General features: G+C 38.2%; 1 protein-coding gene across 2 annotated transcripts in view; it reads left to right on the top strand.

Annotated features, from left to right (window-relative positions):
• The window catches only part of MMP16 (matrix metallopeptidase 16), a 234,325-nt gene that overhangs the window by 79,079 nt on the left and 133,411 nt on the right, over positions 1–21,835 (top strand). For both annotated transcript variants that reach the window (XM_042465288.1, XM_042465287.1), the window contains exon 2: positions 21,361–21,509. In XM_042465288.1, coding sequence (XP_042321222.1) covers positions 21,361–21,509 — 149 coding nt within the window. The remainder of the gene's footprint in view (positions 1–21,360; positions 21,510–21,835) is intronic.

Raw genomic sequence — 21,835 nt, 5'->3', positions numbered from 1 at the left:
ACACATCTCTAAGAGAGGGTCTTTTTCCATCTAAATTGAAAGTAGCAGTGGTTAAACCCCTGCTTAAAAAGCCCTCCCTAGACCCCCTGATTCACAACAATTATTGGCCATCTCGCTGCTACCTTTTTTGGGGAAGGTGATCGAGAGAGCAGTTGCTTTCCAGCTTCAATCGATCTTGGATGACACTGATTTTCTGGACCCATTTCAAACTGGCTTCCGGGCGGGCTATGGAGTTGAGACTGCCATGGTCGCCTTAGTTGATGACCTCCGTCTGAGCATGGACAGGGGAAGCATGTCCCTGTTAGTGCTCTTGGACATCTCAGCGGCTTTCGATACCATCGACCATGGTATTCTTCTGGAGTGCCTGAGGGAGTTGGGTATCGGGGGCACTGCTCTGCAGTGGTTCCGGTCCTACCTCTCGGGCAGGTTCCAGATGGTGGAGCTGGGGGACTGTCACTCCGACAAGAGGGCCCTTACATCCGGTGTCCCTCAGGGAGCGATTTTGTCCCCTATGCTTTTCAACATTTACATGAAACCGCTGGGAGAGATCATCCGGAGACACGGGGCACAGTGTTATCAGTACGCTGATGACACCCAGATAGTCTTCTCTGTGTCTCCGACTGATGCAGTAACTAAGGATGGCATCTCTCCTCTAGATGCCTGCCTAGCGTCAGTAATGGGCTGGATGAGGGAAAACAAACTCAGTGTGAATCCAGGAAAAACGGAAGTACTGGTGATAGGTTCCCCGGTTCCGGGTGGCGAGATCTGTCATCCGGTCCTGAACGGGGTCACGCTCCCCTTGAAGGACTCGGTGTGCAGCTTGGGAGTGCTCCTTGATTCGTCGCTCCAGCTAACATCTCAGGTGGATGCGACGGTCAAGAGTGCTTGTTATCAGCTTCGGCTGATACGCCAGCTGCGTCCCTACCTGGACCGTAGAGACCTTGAAACTGTTGTACATGCTTTGGTAACGTCTCGATTGGATTTCTGCAATGCGCTCTACATGGGGCAACCCTTGTACCAAACTTGCAAGCTGCAAATGGTACAGAATATGGCAGCCAGATTGGTCGCTGGTACTTCCAGGTCGGACCATATAACACCTATTCTAAAAGATCTACATTGGCTGCCTATTCGCTTCCGAGCTCAATACAAGGTGTTGGTTTTAACCTATAAAGCCCTAAATGGCTTGGGCCTAGGGTACTTGGAGGACCGCCTCTCCCCATATAATCCGCCCCGCACACTTAGAACATCTGGGACTAATTTGTTGGAGGTCCCCAGATGTCATCTTGTGAGGACCTCTCAGAGGGCTTTTACCATCGTTGCCCCATCCTTCTGGAATAAGCTCCCTGTAGAGCTCTGCTCCACCACCTCATTAGATTCTTTTAAAAAGAATTTAAAAACATACTTATTTCGGTTGGCCTTCTCAATTTAGTTAATTGTTTTTTCTCTGCCCCTTGTTTTCCTTTTTTGACCCCAGAGTATTGTGATTTGATTGTTATTACCCTGGACATGTGTAATTTTTCCTGACTCCTGTTCCCATCTTATGTAGTAATGTTTTAACTTTTATACTGTAATCATTTTATTTTGTATTGTAACTGCTTTTATCCTTTGTAAGCAGCCTTGATCATCTTTTTGGAAAGGCGGGGTAAAAATAAAATTTATTATTATTATTATTTAACAAATGTTAACAACTACACCATACTCATTAATGATACAATGGAAAGAAAAGATAAATACTGGAATGTGATGCCCATTAGGTGATAGTACTAGGCTTATCCATTCCAGTCACTCAATGAATGGGTGCCAAAACTATATTTTAAAAAAACTGTGTGAAAAGTCCTTTCTTTTCCTAAGTGAAGTAAGTAAGGTAGTAACACACAAGGCATGACAGAGGGTAATTTTGCTCCAAAAGAATAGGAATAGTCATGTTTATATTTTTAAAAAGACAACATAGGGTGAATATAAAAAGAACGGGTCAAACAAAATAAAAGCAAATGGCAGAAGCAGTGGCAAAATCTGAATGGAAGTAGTTCTAAGAGGGGTGGGGACTGGCCTTTTCTTTTCTGTACTTAAAAAAACAGACTCTAGGTTGGGGTGAGAAAGTATTCATTCATTTATTTATTTAGTGTACAGTTGGCCCTTCTTATACACTGATTTTTTTATACATGGATTCAAGCATTCACAGTTTGAAAATGTTCCAAAAAAGTATAAATTTCAAATATCAAACCTTGATTTTCCATTTTTTATAAGAGACACCATTTTGCTATGTCACTATATTTAATGGGACTTGAGCATCCACGGATTTTGTTATCCACGGGGGATCTTGGAACCAAACCCCAGCGTATAACAAGGGTCTACTGTATTTCTAATCTTCCGTTCAACCAGAAAAGCTCTCATAATGGTTTACAGAATATTAATTTGACAGTTCCCTGCCCCCAGGCTAACAATCTAAAAATGCATGAAACAAAAAGAGAAGGGAATGGCAATGGGGAACAGGATCAAATCCAGTAGATACTGCTGATTCTTCTCTCCCTCAAAGGCCAGGGCAGTGGATCTTCCTCTGGGTCTAGGCATGGTGGACCTGTGCCTTCCTGTCTTTCTCTTCCTCCAAGGCCAGGGTGGTAGCAGTTAAAATGAATTTTGTTGTATTAGATATATTCCTTAGGGAATCATCAATTGAGGGCTGTATGCGTTGGTGGGAGGGGGAGAGGTAGGAACACTACACAATCTCTCTTTTAATCAAAGGAGTGGTTACTGTCTTGAAAAAGAGAGGGATAACTTGAGATCATCACTACCATACTCTCCATCTTTTAATTGTTAGATCCAATCAATCTTCCCACTTTCAAGAGACACATTCAGAGAGGGAGAGTAGGGAAGAGCTTAATAGCAGTCCATCTAAAATTAAAGAATAATTCAATTGTTGTGATCATTTATTTTTTTGCTGCTTCTTTATCTTTAATTAAATCTAGCCTATCTTAATAGAACAGAGCAGACTCATTTTGAAGCTGTTCCTTTTGTCAGCCTGCATGTTTGGCTGCAATTGCTGTAAACTAAAAATACTGTTAATACATGATAAGGTTTGATACTTTTGCTGGAAACACTCAGAAAGAAATAATTAGACACAATAGTTCTTATTTTTCAAAGAGGGAATTGAAACTATAGTACTCCTTTCATGAAACTCTCAAAATGTTAATCTTTACATTGTGTAGTAATAGTGAACCAAACTCTACTTTCTTTCATAAATTTATATATACAGTATGCAGAAATGTTGCAGCATATACATTAAAGACCAGACATTGGCTGCAATCCAACATTCCCTCAGCATAGAGTAAATAGCCACATGCAGAGATATGCTATTCCAGCACTATGCAAACTCTATGGGGAATAACAACATTGTAAATGACTGGGTGCTATTGTGTAATGTAAAACAGCAATAAGTAGTGGAAAACTGTAGTGCGAAACCACAATACACAGTGCCCAATATTGTTGTGTATGCAACTCTGTTTTTGCCAGCAAAATTTGTTGCATTATGGCAAATAATTCATGCTTCATATGTGATGAGAATAATCCATGTGTGTGCCACTAACAGGACACCAATCTATGTACAACAGCAGAGCCTCCAGTTAACAGGACCCTAAATGTGAATTTGGCCCAGAGTTGCAGCAATTCTTTGCTGTACCTTTAAGACCATCATTTCTATGTAGGTGTAGTATAAATGATTTTGCACTGCATTCAAGAGATATGCTGATGTATTTCAGCATGAAAAGATAGAAAAGAACTCTGCAGTACCTTAGAAACTAATTTTTTTAAAAAAATTCTAGCATAGATTTTGTAGATTCCAGTGCATTTGTCAGTAGGGATCAGAACTTGTGAAGGTTTATGCTAGAAACGTCTTCTTCCTCAGTCTCTAAGGTACAACAGGATTCTATTCTGTTATTTCAATTATATCGTGCCTTTCTTTTGCGATGGAACCGAAGATAACTATATGATTTTATAGTTTTCATATTAAATTATTGAATTCCTGAAATCATTTTATTGCTAGCCACCAGGAACATTCATTACACTTGTAAACAAAAATCAGAGCCAAAAAACAGCTAAACAGATAGGCTTGGATTCTGACTAAACTGTTATCCTAAACACTTTGCAGAGCTTGAACTGTTACTTTTAGGAAGAAGTAATACATTGATAAACTGAAGCCATCTGAATCTGATGCCCTCAGCACAAGACCAGTGTTATGCCCAAGTTTGTTAAGGGCAACCTGTTTATCCTGAGAGCGGGTAATGAAAACCTCTCCCTCCGTGGACTTTCAGAGGAGGGCTGACAAAGACAATGAGACACCAAATTTGGTTTTAAACACCATGCATGTAACATTTATTAAATCACAAAAGTAACACAAACATTGATTATCAAGAGCTCTTTCACTCACACATTCATACAATACTCACACACACTTTCCTTCCGCTGAACATTGATCAGTTGTTCTCAAAGGTTTGGGGATGACACTGTTGCCGTGGTAGATACCAACAAAATGGAGATGAAAGTCCAGGGTCTTGAAACCTTTTCTTCTCTCTGGCTCTCTTGCAGTATTGCAGCCCATTACTCACTTTCCTCTTATGGGATGTAAGACAGGCTGTTCCAAGCAACTTGTTCTGTTCAAAGTCTCTCGTTCTGTTCAGAGCACTCCATTGTCCTGTCAGTTCCTCTTCATGGTGACTCAGGAGATAAGCACCTTCCCAGTCATGGTTCGTCACACCTGAATGGCACCCCGCTTCAGCTTCCAAGTTCCTCAGACTTTCCTCGTCTCGGTTGCCAAATACCTTCATCACATCAATGCTTTGCATGGAACCACCTTGTTTGGTTCTTCTTTGGTTCTTCAGCTCTGGGTTTAAGTCAGAACTCACACATTCGTCTTACACCAGACCCTCAGAAAGGTAATATATGGAGCTCAAGAGAAATGCAGGAAGAAGCATGGCTCACCAGCAAGGAGGATGAAGCCGTGAAGTCAGTTCAGTCCAAGTCATAAACAGTCCAGCAATAAATTAAGACAACAGTCCAAAGGGAGATCCAAGGGTATAGCTACTAAATAGAGCAAGGCTATCAGGCTGCATGAACAGGAACATGAAGCACAAATGTTGCTTCTACCACAAAGGTCAGTTGTGAGCAACAACTTCCTGAGGTCGGTTCTGGGATATTTATGGTATGACAGCCTCCCATAAGTGTCGTTTGATTGTTGAGTGTTTTAGATATAAAAAGCATGGAGTGTCTCCACCCCTCCTTTTCTTGATGATGCTCTGCTTGGTAGCTGCTGCCAGGGCTGTGTCTCTGTCTGTGACATGTCCACAACAGAGAAGACACTGGCTTCAGACACTTGTATGTTTCCTTGTATCAATGTCTGAGTGTTCGTTATCTGTGTCAGAATTTGGACAGGGATCTTGGGGTGAGGTATGACATCTGAGGACTGGGAATGTGATCTGGGACCCAGAGCACCATCCTATCATTGTTCAGTCTCTAGGAGTAAAGGAGATTTCATAGTCATGTGGCTTCTTCCTGCATAAACATACATACAATTACACTGTAAATTAATGGCAGATGTCCCTGTGAGTCTTTTGGAAACAAAGGTCCAAAACACAGAGGCAAAAAAGAGTGCCTTCCAGCTGCTTTGGAGGCCAAGCCCTCAGTCTGTTTTACCTCAAAGTTGAGGTTAACCTGTACATCTGATTTCACAGGAAAAGTTCATATGGCATTTTAAATACTATTTTAATTGAACACCAAGAGAGAGAGGGTGAGAGTTTTGCCTGGATCCTTCCTTATTTATATCAAAGAGAGGAAAGGTCAGGCCCATTCTTCAAATGAGAGCAAGTTTTTAGTATACTGTTTTGTTGTCTTTCTACAGACTACAACATAAAGGGGAAAACTTGCCTCAATTGTTTATGTATTTCCTTTTAGGGTAAATGAATCCACCTTGCTTTGTCTAGAGAGGTTTCTGAAGGAACTAACAAAATATTTACAAGACCACAATTCTTCCTGTATCTCCTTTTGACTGTAAAGCCAAATTACATCTATGAATGAATGGAAGGAAGGGAGGGAGGGGAAGTATCATGTTCATAACAATTCTATGTCAGCATCATTCATTTGCTGAAAAATTGCTGACGAATACATTTCCAATCTAATATGATGTTGCTGGCAATTATTGCCACATCACACATTTATATTAGCAACACATAAATTGTAACACTTAAAAATCCAAAAGATTATCATGATTTCTTCAAACCAAAACAAGATTGCTTTTCATATTTTCACATCATTTGAACAGTTTTCAGGAAAGTGTGACATCTGTGAAGCTGCTTTAAATATTAATAATATCCTGTTCAGATAATAAACTTCCGACATTCATTAGCATAGGGCCTAAACTTTTCCTCATGTGGAAGTCAGCAGGAATTTATAACACACATAGGCGGACATTTGGATCTGGATTTAATTCTGAGCTGAGCTGTGATGAATGAAGAAAAAAGCCACCATCACATTTCAGATGTTGTAAAAAACCAATGTGAGGGCTGTTCGTTTTGTTAATTGAAGCAGTTACCAACCAGAGCATAAGTCCTCCTAGTAATATTAAGGCTTTGATATTCAGTCATGTGAAGCCCAGAGTCTTAAGTGTTTGCAGACATGGCAGCAAAATAAAATAAGTACATAGTGAAATAAAAACCAAAGGCATTGTTACTGAGATCAGTTACAGTAAAATGATAGTGTTTACAGTGTCATATGAATCTGTGGGCTTAGCGCCAGTACAGCAATTTCTGGCAAGCATTGTGCTGTCTTCTGGCATCTTTAAAGGAAAAAATAGTCATTGGGGCATTATTTTTCATGAGACTACTTCATTTGATGCATGAAGCTGACAGATAGCATGCATAGTTCGACTACTGATCTGTCTTATCAAGGGTGGCCCCTGAAGCTATTCTTGGTTTTATGGCGGCTGCTTCCCCAGTTGCTCTGACTGGTGGTACATGAGCTCTCTGTGCCACCCCTGTCAGGATGGGTCTAGCACTAGAAGAAGTCCTTTACAAATACAAGCACCTGCAGTTGTAACACTGAAGAATGGATTTACTGTCACACAGTAATGGATCAACCAGTTGCCCTTACATCTAATAACCCACTAGTTTTACCAGTCTTTCCCCAGTTTGGTGTTATCTTACAAAACCTAAGGCTAAATATCTCACAAAACTACAAATCCTAGAATTCCAAAGCATTGAGCCATGGCAGTTAAAATGGTGTCAAACTGCATTATTTCTGCAGTGCAGATGCAGCCTAAGACATTTATTTTACCTGAAAAGCTAAAAGCTCTTTAAAGCATTAAAACAGTAACTTTCCAGCACTGCTAAACATTTATTTTAATCTTTCTCTGCTTTGCTTTTATTTACACAAATGTGACATCAGTCAATTTGGAAATCATTAGGCTTCTAGTTGTAATTTCGGTATCAAAATGCTGTTGAACATCTCTTCATTAACATCTCTTCATTAACATCTCTTAGATTATTAATAACACTTGGAATCTGTCTTCTTGTCAAACAATTCAATTCTTAAAAGTTATGCAATAGTGAAATGGTGGCTTAGGGATCTTACTTGCTTAATCATCTTGCAGAACTGTGATAAGAGCGTGATTCACAGTGGCTTGGCAATCATAGCTCAAGCAGCCTGCTTCTCATCTCAATTAACCCAGAGTAATTGGATTTCATCTGTTGTGTTTCAGTGGGACTAAATTGGTTTAAAACTAGGTATTTGAGCTTAAGTGGGTTGTCGTTCAGACGATAAATTATTTAACTGTTTCAGAAGTTAGATAGATAACTATTGCTTTTCATAAACTGATGTTTGGGAATAACATGTTCTTTTGTGGACCCCCTGCTTGCTCTTAGTAATATCTCTGGCTGCCTACTGCTGAGGGTGAATTGTGGTCAGAATAATAATTATTATTATTATTATTATTTATTTATTTATTTATTTATTTATTTATTTATTTATTGCCCGCCCAATCACAAGGAATCCAGGTGGGTTACAACAGTAAAAATAAAGAAAATAAAATACAATAAATAAATAAAATACAATAAAATTAAAGAGAGCAAAGTGAGTACATTCACAGTTAGGCCTGATGGAAGTTGGGCCTCTCTTTTTCACTCCCTCTCAGGTCTGATGATGATGTCATGGAGGGAGGGCTCTTCTTCTTGAGGCAAGGATTTTATTTTAATTAATTTTAATTTAATTCTTCTCATTAAATTTAAGAGAAGAATTGGTGGACAGAGTGACATAAGTCACAGTAAATGGGGAGTAGAACTAGGTAGGGAAGGCCTGCCGGAAGAGATCCGTCTTAAGAGCCTTCTTAAAGGCTGTAAGAGTAGAAATGTCACGGATCTCCTTCGGCAGGTCATTCCATAGCTTCGGAGCTGCGATGGAAAAGGCCCTCTGGGTGACTGAACTTAGCCTAGATTTTATTGGCTGAAGTAGATTCTTCCCCGATATAATATAGATATAATAGTGTAATAAATAGTGTATATAGATGTAATAGTGACTCTGTAAAAACTATGGCTTGTCAGTCAGGAGCCAGATTTAGGGATATCTTTTCCTTCCTTGCTATGGAAACATTTTCTCCCACCATGCCCTTCATAGCATTAAATGTTATTAAATATGGCATCTCCAAGTGCCTACAGTTTTTGTGTGACTCATAATGATGACACACTGCCGAATAATAGCAGTGAGATATAATTATAACTGTGATGGATCCATCCTATGGAATCTTGGGATTTGTAGTTTATTGAGGGACTTAGAATTCAGAAGTAGACCCCCGGAAATATAGCATTAGAGATGGTCTGCGGAGGATTCTAAATGCTTCATAGAACTATAAATTCCAAGATGCCATATGATGAAGCAGTGATAGTTAAAGTGGTATCAAACTGCTTTAGTTGTACAGTGTGGGTACGCTGTTAACTAACTGATCAAAAATGTGGCTATCAGGACCCCACTCCCATTGGATCTTGTGTTTGCCACTTTACTGCACATCTGTCCAAAATTCTGGACACTATATCCCCATGTGTGGATCTGAAGAAGACAAGGATCTTCCCTGTAGTTGCACTATGCTTCTTAGGTGCCCAAATCAACTCTGAAGCAAGACTGTATGGCATGTCTTTCTCTAGCTGCAAGTGGTGGGGCTGGGGACTCAGTTGTCATATTCACAGGAAGGTAATAAAATTCTTGTCAGGTTGAATGCAACTGTGCACCTCCTAATTTTGCATCATAAGATAGCATTCCTACCTTGAACCTAGTGTATCACTGAAGCTGAAAATTGAAGGATGGTGAAATGGTAAAATATTCCCAGGTAGTAACACTATACTTTCCAGCCTCACAGTCCAGGAACCTGCTTAAAACAGAAATGGTTTTTGCCAACTATGATAAGAAGAAAACTGTATTGTAATGTGGAGAAAAGACAGATTGGAATCTTGGCAACATCAAATCAGAGTGAGCCTGGCAACAACCAATGGGAGCTTAGTCGAGATAAGGTGTGGACTAACCCCAGGAGCAAGTATAATTAGGAAGAGAAGAGTGTGTATGAGTTAGATAGGGGCCAGATAGGAATTGAATAGGGACCAGATAGGGACAAAGCTCTGAGTTAGAGGTTTATTAGACCCTGAGGGGTTTTAACAGCCAAGGTGGCTGAGATACACTGCTGAAAGGGGGTAGTTGGAAGGGGTTTTGAATATCCAGGTTGGCCTTAAAATAGGTCAAGTGTGGCAATTGAATTGGTGTGGCTGGTAAAGTCATAAAGTAGCAACAAAGCTTTAAAGCTCAGAATCTAGTCAAAAGTCTTATGTGAAACTGTAACCTAGAGACCACTTATAAAATATAGTAACAGATATTGTAAATCTTTTTAACTGTTTAAGCAAAGAAACATTGTATCAACTCTGAATACCAACCATAAGAAAGATACTGTGACCAACTAGATTGTAAATAAAGTTTTCTCTTTTTTGGTTCAGTTTTGTTTATTGTAATGTAATATGTGTGATGGAATAGATGTTGTTACGTTCAGTGTGTATTGGAAGGTGAATTTTTCTTAAGACAGAATCAAGAATTATTAAATAAAAAAGAACAGTAAAAATAATATTCATAAATACCAAGAATAGATAGAATAGGAAGAACTGAAAGACGATAACATATGAAAAGATTGAAAAGAAAAAAATTAATTTGTTTTGGTGTTTGCTTTATTTTATTACTTGTATTTGTCATGTTATATTATATTTTACTCATTTTTGTTATGTAATGTTTACAATAAAATTCAATTACTTTTTAAAAAGGTAAGGAAGGCTGACTGTAATCTTCAGTGAAAATGAAGGAGATGTATCTGTTACTGTAACATCTGAACTGGTCCTGAGATTGAATTGCATTGAATTTTACAGTCAAGTTTGTATTTTATAATAGAGTGATATGTTGAAATCTTACTGGAAGTCTTGGTATTAAGGTTTAGTGTCTGAGAGAGAAGTACACATTTGTTGGGGGTAAGAAAAACAATACAGTCCCTTTGAATAGACTGGAAAAGAACAGTAGATTATCTCCTTTGACCTTCATATGAAGTGTTTTTAAACAGGAGCTTGATTTGGAACATACTAATTAAATGGGTAGCATTGATGTTTAATCATTTCTACATATCCTAAAGGGGAAAAAACACAAAATTGATATTTTGAGCCTATGTGTTAATGTTTTTCTTTAAAAAAAAAAACCAACTAGCTGTATTTTAAAAATGGCTTTTAGTTTAATGTATTGGCTAAATTGGCAGGAATGTCTCATCGTAATTACATAGCTTTTTGCTTTGCTTATATGTAGCAGTTTTCCAGTTGAGCATTTACCTTGCACTCTTCATTAAGGTTTACTGAAATGAATGGTGGCGAGGTGCAAATGTAGGCTGCAGTCCTGAGCACACATACATGAAATTGAAGCCACTGGAACTTGCCTGCAAGTAAAAATGCTCTGGATGTGGCAGTTGGGTTTTATGTCACAGTTTCTTCAGGAATTCACTCTAGCTGAATTATTAAAAAAAACATAAACAAGTAATTCATAAATACACCTTCTGCTAGTTGTATATTTAGATAGAAATATGCAGAGGCTAGAAACACTACTGTTAATACTATCATTAAAGTGTTATGGGACTTTATCACACCAGACTGTTGTCTCTCAGCAATCACATTGTTTAAGAAAATGGAAACATACTGATATGGAAACAATCAGTATCACATTTCTTTGCAGTTGCACTATAGTGCTGCTTTGGTGATGCATGGTCCTATTTTCAGTCATCTGTACAACCTCAGTAATCCTGCCTTCCTAACCATGTCTTTCCTAGTTAGTGCATGACCTACTAATTTTTTTATTGGCTGGCTTTGCTTATGTTGATATTTATTTATTCATTTATTTTAAAAAAGCTTCACCTCTGAAATACAGTGTTCCTATGAGGTAATAAGAATCAGTTTCATAAAACACCCTCATATGTGAAAGAGAGAGAAGAAGGAAGCATGGGGGAAAGGGCTGGCTAGTGCTGGAAAGACACTGGTGGCTGGAGTGTAAGGAGGAGGAAAGGAAAGGCCTGCTGGTCACCTTTCCACCTGAACAGGGATGAGCTTTTTCTTAACCCACAGAGAAAATCTCCTGGCATTCAATGGACTTAAGATCTTGAAAGCAGAGCTTGGGGAAAATGACTTTTTGGAGGACTGCAACTCCCAGAATCTTTCAGCTATTCCCCCCATCACTTCCCTCAATCTTGTAGCACTGGGAAATATTGGCATGGTACAGACTGCCAAAAAGCGGTGCACCAGCGCCGGTATTAGGGTTAGGGAGTGCACACCATGTACACGCTCCCTAACCCTAAAACTTGTTGGCGGCAACATAATGGCGGTGGCCTGTGTACATGGGTCCCACCATTATGAAGTCACGGCCACGCAGTGTCCAAACAGTGTGGGGTGATGTCTTCGCGTTTCCCCAGGCCGCTTAGGGTGGTCAGGGCACGGCGTGCGAAGGAGCTCTGAAAAGGAGCTCCTTTTGTGGGCGCACCTCATTCCCGCAGCCACCAAACGGCTGCAGAAATGATGCCAGGGAGAAAGGAGCTGAGTGGCCCTTTCTGCCCTGGCTCTGGCTCCCGGGGTTCCAGGGCATGAACCCCCAAGGACACCCCTTTTCCAGGTGATGGGGAAGTGGCATTTTGAGCCAGATTGGGGCTTCTGTGCTGCCGGTATGACTGCCCTGGCCCCAATCCTCCAGGGAAAGGGGTGGGTGCAGGCCGCCCCAAAGGCACCATTGTTACGCTTTCTACTTGTCTGCCCAGATCATTGTGGCTGCAGTCCTATGAATATGTGACAGGGAGTCAACCTCACTGACATCCACAGGAGCTACTTCAGAGCAGACGAGTGTACAATAGAGTTGTGTCTATGTTGCAGTTGTCTGGCCAGGTTCACACAGCTCACTGGGTTACTTGCTTGTAAACCACTTAGCTGCTGGGTTTCTCACTTGTAAACCACTTAGATACAGGCACAAGGAAATACACCTCAGTTCCGTGAAACCAGAAGGGGAGAAAAAAAATCACATTAACTCACACCACAATAATGCAACTGCAGCAGAAGGGATGATCACACCAGAAACAATAGTCCAACAGCATGGATACTGCAGCAATGGATGTGGTTTTCCCATCAGTTACAAGGTGTGCTCCACTGATCAAACAATGATTGAAATGCAAAGCAGTAATAGGGTTAGACACAACATCATGTGATGAGTACCAGTCAAAGACAGTATAATCAAGCTGTAATTCCATTTTACCAGTCTTGTGTTGTATAGCCCATAGTCAATATTAAACCACTGAGAAAAGTTAATAAATCTAATCAGTTAAATATATAAATTGTTAAATTCTAAATAAATAATTTCACACATCTAGAAATTGCCAGTAACAGATTAAAGAGCAAATAATTGTTATTCATTACTAAGAAATAAAATTGTAGGCATGTAACATTGTTGCTGAAAATATCAACAAATTAGAGAAAACAAATGAATTTTTATTAAATTATTTCCATAAATTGGAAGTACATACAGTCAGCCCTCTTTCCACAGATTCTGCATCCAAGGATTCAACCATCCACAGTCTGAAAATATCAACTTATCATGCATCATTACTGGCTTTTTAAATTAATTGTAACCACTTAGGGAAATGTCTTGGACATCAGTTTGGTCAATGTATTCCATTGTAGCAGATTTCTGTATTTTTGTATGGTTTGCATATGTGGGATGCATTTGAGGAAGTAGACTTAAGTCTACAAAAGTTCAAGCTGCCAAGTCTTCCTTTAGTTAGTCTCAAAGGTGCTACAAGATCTCTTCACATACTGATACTGCACAGTAACATGGCTATATCTTTGAATTCTGCTGTAATATAATTTTTATTGTTTGGTATATTTGATATTTTGTATTATTTTGCTTGCCACTCTTGTTCTTGTTCATTTTGTATCTTTTGTCTATATTTGTTATATATACTTAGTTTTACACATTGTTTGTTATGTTTTAATAGACAAAAATAAAAAATAGATAAATAACAGATAAAATAGAAATAGATAAAGATTATTTATATTACTTTTTGTTTTTTTTTGTCTTTTCAACTTTAGTGTTTCAACACATACTATCAAATGTCTGCTTTAGTTCTAGGAATTAAAATGTCTCATCTGCCTGGATCCTATTCAGAAGCCCATTTTTTTGCTTGCCTCCAAGATCAGTGAATTTGACAGGCTTAAGATATGGACTTCTCAGTGGGGGGTCCTATTCCAGTTGCTTTTGAGAGGTTTATTTGAAAACTCTTCATCTTTCTGTTTTTTAGAGGAAAAAATATAACATTTGTAGCTAATGGATTTTTAAAAATTACATGTTCAATGAATGTGGGTTTGTATGATTTGTATGATTTGTTAATACATATGTGGTATTCCCTTTATGCTTTAATTTGATGTGGGAAGACTATTACCTTAAAAGATGGCTAAAACATGGATTGCATGAATAAATGTAGAAATTAAACAAGAATACAGATAAGATAAGATAAGAATACACAAGCGTTGAGGATTATATCCTTTAGTCCTAAACTGAATTTGACGTGTTTACATATTTCATTGCTAGGCTGCTAGATAACACAGTAGGCCCAGCTCTTATTTACTGCAATTTAGAGTCAAATAGTTCATGTTAAATTGAATGCAAATAGATATATCAAATAAGAGAAAGTTTGGCATATTTAAATATGATGTTCCTGCATATTTAGTATGCTAATAGAGTTGCTACAGGAATACAAGAGTGTACTGTGTTTAATCATCAAACATAATTTTGAAAGTGCATTAGATTGCATCGTTTTTGTTTTATCCTAATTGTATGGAAGATCAGGTCCTGGAGAAAAAGAGAAAAAAAATAAAATAAAAAGGAAGAATAAGTAAGTAAGACCTTAAGGTCCAGGTTTCTTTAGTTATATCTTGAACATTGCTTTATTCTTGAATTCTTTTTAGGTTATCTCTCTATGGAGAAAATAATAAAACTCTGCACCGTATTTTAACCCAAGTGATTGAGGAGAAAAAAGTCCATAATTTCCAAATTTTCTATGAGAAATGACATTGGCCTTGTCAAAATTAAAAGATCTGTTTGTCAATTCTATTGTCATTAAAGATAGAGGAACAAACCTAATTATAATGATTAAATGGTAAAGGTAAAGGTTTCCCCTTTGATGTGATTGTTTAGATTTGTCCAACTGTAGGGGTGGTGTTCATCTCTGTTACGTAGCCAAGGGAGGCAGCATTGTCAAAGATTAACTTTGTGATATGACTTCATGGAATGCTGTCACCTTCCCATTGAAGTGGCACCTATTTTTCTACTTGCACTTTTACATGGTTTTGAACTCTTAGGTTGGCAGAAGCTGGGACTAGTGATGGAAGTGTACACCATCACATGGCACTTGGGTCTCAAACTGCCAGTCTTGCGATCATCACAGTCAGCATTTTAAATACTGAGCCATTGCTTCCCATTCAATGATATTTTCTTTAAAAATGATTTTAATCAATGGGCCATTCTCTAAATCCAATATTGCACTAGCAGGTGTCTGTCAGCAATTTTTATTTTGTTTCCTCTGTGCGCTCTTCTCCATGCCAACCCAACACCTGCTGCAGTGGGTTTCCCAGCTCTCATCTTGGGAGCACAGAAAGGGCTGCAAGAAGCAAAGAGAATTACCACCACCATCACCATCCATGTCATGGTGATAGAGGAAATTCTGTCAGTGGATCAATCCTGAACCCTATATGTTGCAACTTTTGCAAGGAGAAATAATAACAATAACAATAACAATAACAATAATAATAATATATTTAAAATAATCATTACCTGCTGTTGGAAGGAGATCAAGGAAGTGGCCAGTCTAGTCTCCTGTGGGAAATAATTCCATAGCCTGGGAAAAGCTCTTGCAAGGCTGTCTCCCAGTTCCTCAAGAAATATACCTGTAAGAAAATCTTATTTCCCTTCAATCAAATTGTTTACCAGGTGGAGAAGAATAAAATAAATTCATCAAAACAAGTAAAACATTTAAACACACACACACACACACACACGTTAGAACGAAGAAAGACTGTAATTCTGTGGCTCATATAGAAGGATCTAGATTCAGTCTGTGGCATCTCCAGGTACAGTTCCCCTAACTCTCTAAAAATCACTGCCAGTCAATATAGGTAGTTCTGAGGTAGTTGGATAAATGATCAGTCAAGTATAAGATAGCTTCCTGTGTTCTTAACATCAGAATAAAATTATTTGGAGAGGCACTGGAAAGTGAGGAGCCCCAACTAGGGGACATAGTTTTGTCTTCCAGGTTGGATTCTGATTTCATGCGGGCACTAAGATATATTTTCTTTCCATTGCCATTTGGGCTGAAGTTGCAGGAATTAATAATAATAGTGAATTGATAATAATAAAATTTTATTTATATCATGCCTCTCCATCAGGATTGCGGCAACTTACAATAAAAAACAAAACAAAACAACAATATAGAATAAAACTCATTACCCCTCCCAGGTACCAATGAAAGAGATACACAGAAGGGAGGTGGGCTACAAAGGGTTCTATTTTGAGTTTCTGCTGACCACACTAGTTTCAAACGGTTATATCAAAATGGACATTAATGCGCATTAATGCCCAAGCCAGTAGGATCAATACTTTAAAACCAGTAGCACACTAAATTATGGGTGTCAAAACTGATCTAGAAAGGATTGAATGAAATGTAGAACAATAACATACCTCTTAAAACCAAAGTGTGTACTGTATATACGTATGTATTAGCCAAGAAATTTTAGTCAACAAATTGACCCCAAAACTGAGTCAGTTTATCTATGGGACAATGTAAGTACTATACTTTAACTCTTAGCTTAAAAAAGACCCATCCCTTGGTGAAAGGCCAGAGTATAATTTGTCCTGGAAGTACTGACACCCCCAACCCCTTATATTCTCTCATCCAGCCAGCCTTTAGGGTGAGTGCAAACAGTTATGCCTGCTGGAATTTTGGAATTCTTTGGCATTGTTTTCTTTATATCCTTTATATCCTTTGTTACATGCCCCTAAATTTAATACTCGACTTATCCATGGGTCATATCAAAATCCAAATTTTGGCCCCAAATCTTCCCTTGATTTATATTCAAAGTTGATTTATAGTTGAGTATATATGGTAGTTGTGACCAGACTTTTTTTTTAATTGCACATAAGGTACTGAATTCAATATAGCTTTCTAGTAGCATCAAGTAGTTTGAAGGAATCTTCCTTTTGATTAAAGTGGCTATTATTGCTTCATAGCAAGCTGGGCAAAATTGCAGATGTTTTGGATGGGTGATGCTTTTCTGCAAAAGTTCTGAAGAGTTAGCATATGTTTAAGTAAATGAATAAAACCTTTCATTAGCTCTGTTGACTAAAATGAATATATCAAAACTTCACTTATATGTTGTGGATGAATGTGTTGGGGGAATAGTTATATGATTAGTTTTTGAAAAGGTGTGAAAAGGAAGGGAGAGGCAATCCTTTTCCATTGAATAAAGGCTACCTCTGTTTCATTCGCTTCTTTTGGCACTCAGAATGTTTCTGATGTTTCTGTTGAAGCCAGTGGCACTCCGCCATTGGCACCAGTGAAAGCATATATATGTGCATATACACGTAATTTTCTCCACTTTTAACACTGCATTTCCCCCCAAAATTGCATCTGTATCATATATAATGCTGTGTTTATGTCTTTATTTTTGATTAGATTTTTCAATTTTTTTCACTTTGTTCCCCAAATGATTATGTCAAATGGGAACTTGGGCTTAACAGACCGCCCCTTTGGAGCAGCCTGCAGCCAGCCCTTTCAACAACTACACGCCACAGCCCCAATCTGGCCTTTCCATGGCACAAAAAGAAGCTGCAAAAACAACTAAGATGAAGGGAGGCAAAGTTGCAGAGGTATCAAGTCACTAATTTTGAAAGCTTGAGATGGGAACTACACTATAACACAAGTTACAGCAGAACTAACTTTATAGGGCTCTGTCTGTTCTTTTTGTTTAATTACTTCCTGTGGTGCCAATTTTTCTGTTAAAGAAGTAAAAATATAATATAAAATAATAGATATATTAATTCATATCCTAAATCTTTTTGATCACTTTTGTTGTTATTGGTGTAATGTTTGTGAAACTGAAAAAATATTTTAAAAGATCACATCTACTTCATAGCAAAGGAAATTTATGTATGAGGAAACCAGTGAGCTCTTGAAAGTCTGTGTGTTTGTTGTACCTTCTGGTTGGTCTAGTAAAGGTGTCATTGATTACACATTTACACTTTAATATACATTTTGGAATTATGATTATTCCCAATTTTGAATTGGGATGATACACATTTTACTATTGGTTCAGCACAGTTCCCCCTGTATTCTTTATTATCATTGTTGTTGTTTGTCCACTTGTTTCCTTTCTAGGACTCTGTTTTTTAAAATCTTTGTAGTACAGTACTGCTCATAAAGTGAGGAAGTTACAGTCATAACAGGAAGTAGCCAGAAAGTAATTATAAATCCAGTGTCCGCATTGGTTGTTGCTGTTGTTTTTAATTTAAAAGGGATTGTTTGTTTAATAGGGTCTGCAGTGCTACCCAACCCATCTCTGGACAGTGGGCTCTGAATGGAAAATTCAAGGTTTTCTCTCTTATCCTTTTTGTTTGTGCAGGAACGGCAGTGAAGTGAGAGCCACAATTCTAAAAAGAGTGAAAGATATTTTTATAAAGAGAGGTGGTGTTGTAGCACAAAAAATGTTCTTCATAGTAAATTTGTGGACAGTATCTTAGATCTGCTAATACAGACTTGAAGCAAAGGAAACAGTAAGCATAAAGTTCTTTTGTGAAACAGATTGGGAGACCAAATGTCAGACTCAGTTTAAATAATGGTTGCTCAAAAAGAACTTTTTTGTTTGACCTTTTGATTTGATGTCCATGGACTAGCCTGCCATGAGTCTTTCCAAACTAATGCACCACCATCTGTGGCATTTTGTGTTTCTTACGCAAATATGTCTGGATCCTTTTAAATAACAAATGGGGAGAAACTGTTTTGTCTGCTATGCTCTTAATATGTGCATGTTTTCTAATTTGCTTAATGGGATTAATTGGTTCACCAAACAGGTAAGCGCTTGAACTTAATTTTGTACAGTTTTTCATATCGCGAGTTTACCCAAAGAAGTTTGTTTCTTCTTCCTTGCCAAATAATAAAGAAATCTTTGTAAAATACATACATGTGATTCCTTACTTTAGATGATACCTACTCCACTCCCTTTTCTTTGTCTAAAAATATTCCAGAAGTTATTTAAAAAATGTGCATTTAGATCAAACAGTCTTGTACCTGTAGCAAATAGTGCACTAAAGCAGTGGTTTCTGTTCTGTGTTCAAGAAATAACTTGCAGTTGGATTCATTTCTTTCTTTCTTTCCTTTTGTTTTACAACTGGACCTTTTTACTGTACAAAGAGATCTCAATTGAGAAAGAAATATTAATTCCTTGCTAGATTAATTCCTTAATCAAGTGACAATCAGCACTTTTGTATGAGTTGTAAAACAGATTAGGCAAAACACAGATTGTAATGGATGGTTATGTTAGGATCTTGCTAAGGGTGAAGAATAATGGCATTGTAACCAGAAAGACTTAGAAAGACTGCAAGAAGTAGACTTTCAGTAGATCTGACTGAACACGTCAGAGCTCATTATCACACCTACTCAATTTCTACATTTGGACAATCAGATCATGTCTGAATAAGATGAAATATGAGTGAGACTTCCATCCTTCCATCCATCCATCCATCCACCCATCCATCCATCCTCCATATACCACATATCCAAAAACGTTCAGTTCACCATAGCAGTACATTTCATTGGAACCAGAAAACTGTTGACAGTTTATGGAAAAATAACAAGATCTTTAACTAACTTTATAGTCTCAGATCCTGGCTTGTTATGAGTATGGTAAATGTAGTCTTACTGTCTGGACAAAACTGGCTTATCATGGCACTGCAAAGAACAGACGAGAAGAGGCAGAGTGCACAGCCAAAAGGTTTGTGCATATATTGTTTTACTGAACCACAACAAGATTGCTTAAAAGTGACAATGGCAGTACGTCTAGGTAGTTGTTAGGGTTGAACGATGGCTAATGGTCTGTGAGAAAGCTAGGTGCTGGGAACCGATTACTAGGAATGAAGACCAATTAGAGGGGTAAATCTCAAGATAACAGTCATAAGAACAAACCCAAAGTCACAAGAACAGAGAACAAGCTATGACAAAGCTGTGCCTCAGAGAGACAGCTGGAGGCCAGGAAGTGCCAGGGGGGAGAAGCCAGAGGTGTGCATGCACCTGTTCCTCCTCTTCATTGCATAATTCATAATGCATAATTATGTCATAATTCATGACGTTGTATGTATGGAATAGATCACATTATGCAAGTGTATGTCGAAGGCTTACGAATTTGAACTGAATCCCCAAATAGTGGTTGAGCCCTGCCAAAATTGGCAAAAATGTTCTATATTCTGATGACAGGCACAACCAGCATGGAAAATAGTCATCATTGTCAAACAAAATTCTATGATATTACATGCTAACAGAGTCATAGCAATGAAACATAAGAACTAATAATGTGACTCCCATAAAGTAGGAATGGGATAACTCTTCCTGCACTACTATAACAGTGGGTCAGGGACTATAGACTGGTGTGGCCAGAGCAAGTAGAGATTTCACTCTCTTGTCACAAATGTACAAATACACACTTAGACATCTCCCACTCACAGTCTTCTCTTGTGTTTACACACAAGCTTTCTTTCTGAAATCATAGAGTATAGCAAGTTGTGGTGAGAAAATGCACTGTTTTACCTTATTCTCTGATTTCCCCACCATGGTCTACAGAGTTGCAGTCCAGTGCTCAAACCATTATACCATGCCAGCACTCCCCAGTTTTATGTTACCCTCAAAAATGATAAGGATTCCCTATAATCTATCATCTTAGTATTTAACAGCCTCAGAACAGAACCCAGTGGCAGATTTCATTCCAGTTTGGTTACAGTGTTTTTCTAATTTGGGTTCTTAAATTGAAAGAAGGTCTTGAAAGCTGAAACATGTAAACACATTCCTGCTCAAATACTTCACAGTAAAAACTTACAAAACTGGCCAAGATTGATGGGATATTGGGGACTACAATTACATCTGCCTTCATAATTTTGCTGAAAGGCAGTGTCCTGTTTTTCTAGGGCATTGCATTTTTTTTAAAGAATGGTGGATGACATTTGCTATCCCCAGTGGAACTTGTTCTATCCAGAACAATTAAACTATCACACATTTTGTTCGGGAAAACTAAGATAGTGGTTGCAATTGTTGGGTTTTGGAGCAGAGTTCCCAAGAGATATAACCAACTGGCAATGACCCCCACATTTTCCACCTGTTTAGTGATGCTAGGTGGAGCTGCTAGGACTGTCTGTTGGAATTGTACAACAATATATGTGGATTTCCCCCTTAATCCAATTATAAAAATGGATGGTACTGAATTCCAAATTGTACTTCTGTATAACCCTGATTCTTAACAATGGGGTTACAGAAGAATATTTCTTTTGTGCCTGTCCTGTATGGGTGCATAATAACTGGAATATAAGCACTTAATTGTACTCTTAATTCTCTTTGGTCCCAGCAGGATTTGATGTATTTTTGATGTATTCTGGACTGAGTTTCTTAAAGGTTTAATTAGATGGCTATTAAGGAATCATAGTGGGTAAATCCTTTCTGATTATACATTCTGCTTGTCATTGTAGGTGTGGTTACAAAAGTACGGTTATCTTCCACCAACTGACCCCAGAATGTCGGTGTTGCGCACTGCAGAAACAATGAAATCTGCGATAGCTGCTATGCAGCAGTTCTATGGCATTAACATGACAGGAAAAGTGGACAGAAACACAATTGAGTAAGTAAATGTTGGTAGATGACTCTTGCATTTTTAAACCACTGGGATATAAACTAGGAATGAGATCTAACTTGTAGATATCTTTTCCACTCCTCTTTGGGCTGAGTTCAGAGTGGATTGGGGCCACGGTGTGTGTTTGCTGCAGCCCCAATGAGTCTTTGGCAGGGGGTTGCTTTAAGCCGCCTCTTCCTGTCTGGCTGTTCTGGCTGATAGTTACTATTGTTTGTTTATTCCAAGATGATGGAAAACAGAGAAGATACTATTTTATATTTTTTTCCCTTCTAAACTTGTTTAAGCTAAACATGATTTTGCAGGCCAAAATCTAA

This window comes from Sceloporus undulatus, chromosome 4 (genome assembly GCF_019175285.1).
Source record: "Sceloporus undulatus isolate JIND9_A2432 ecotype Alabama chromosome 4, SceUnd_v1.1, whole genome shotgun sequence".
NCBI classification, from domain to species: Eukaryota; Metazoa; Chordata; class Lepidosauria; order Squamata; family Phrynosomatidae; genus Sceloporus; species Sceloporus undulatus.
This window is presented reverse-complemented; position numbering and strand designations above follow the sequence as displayed.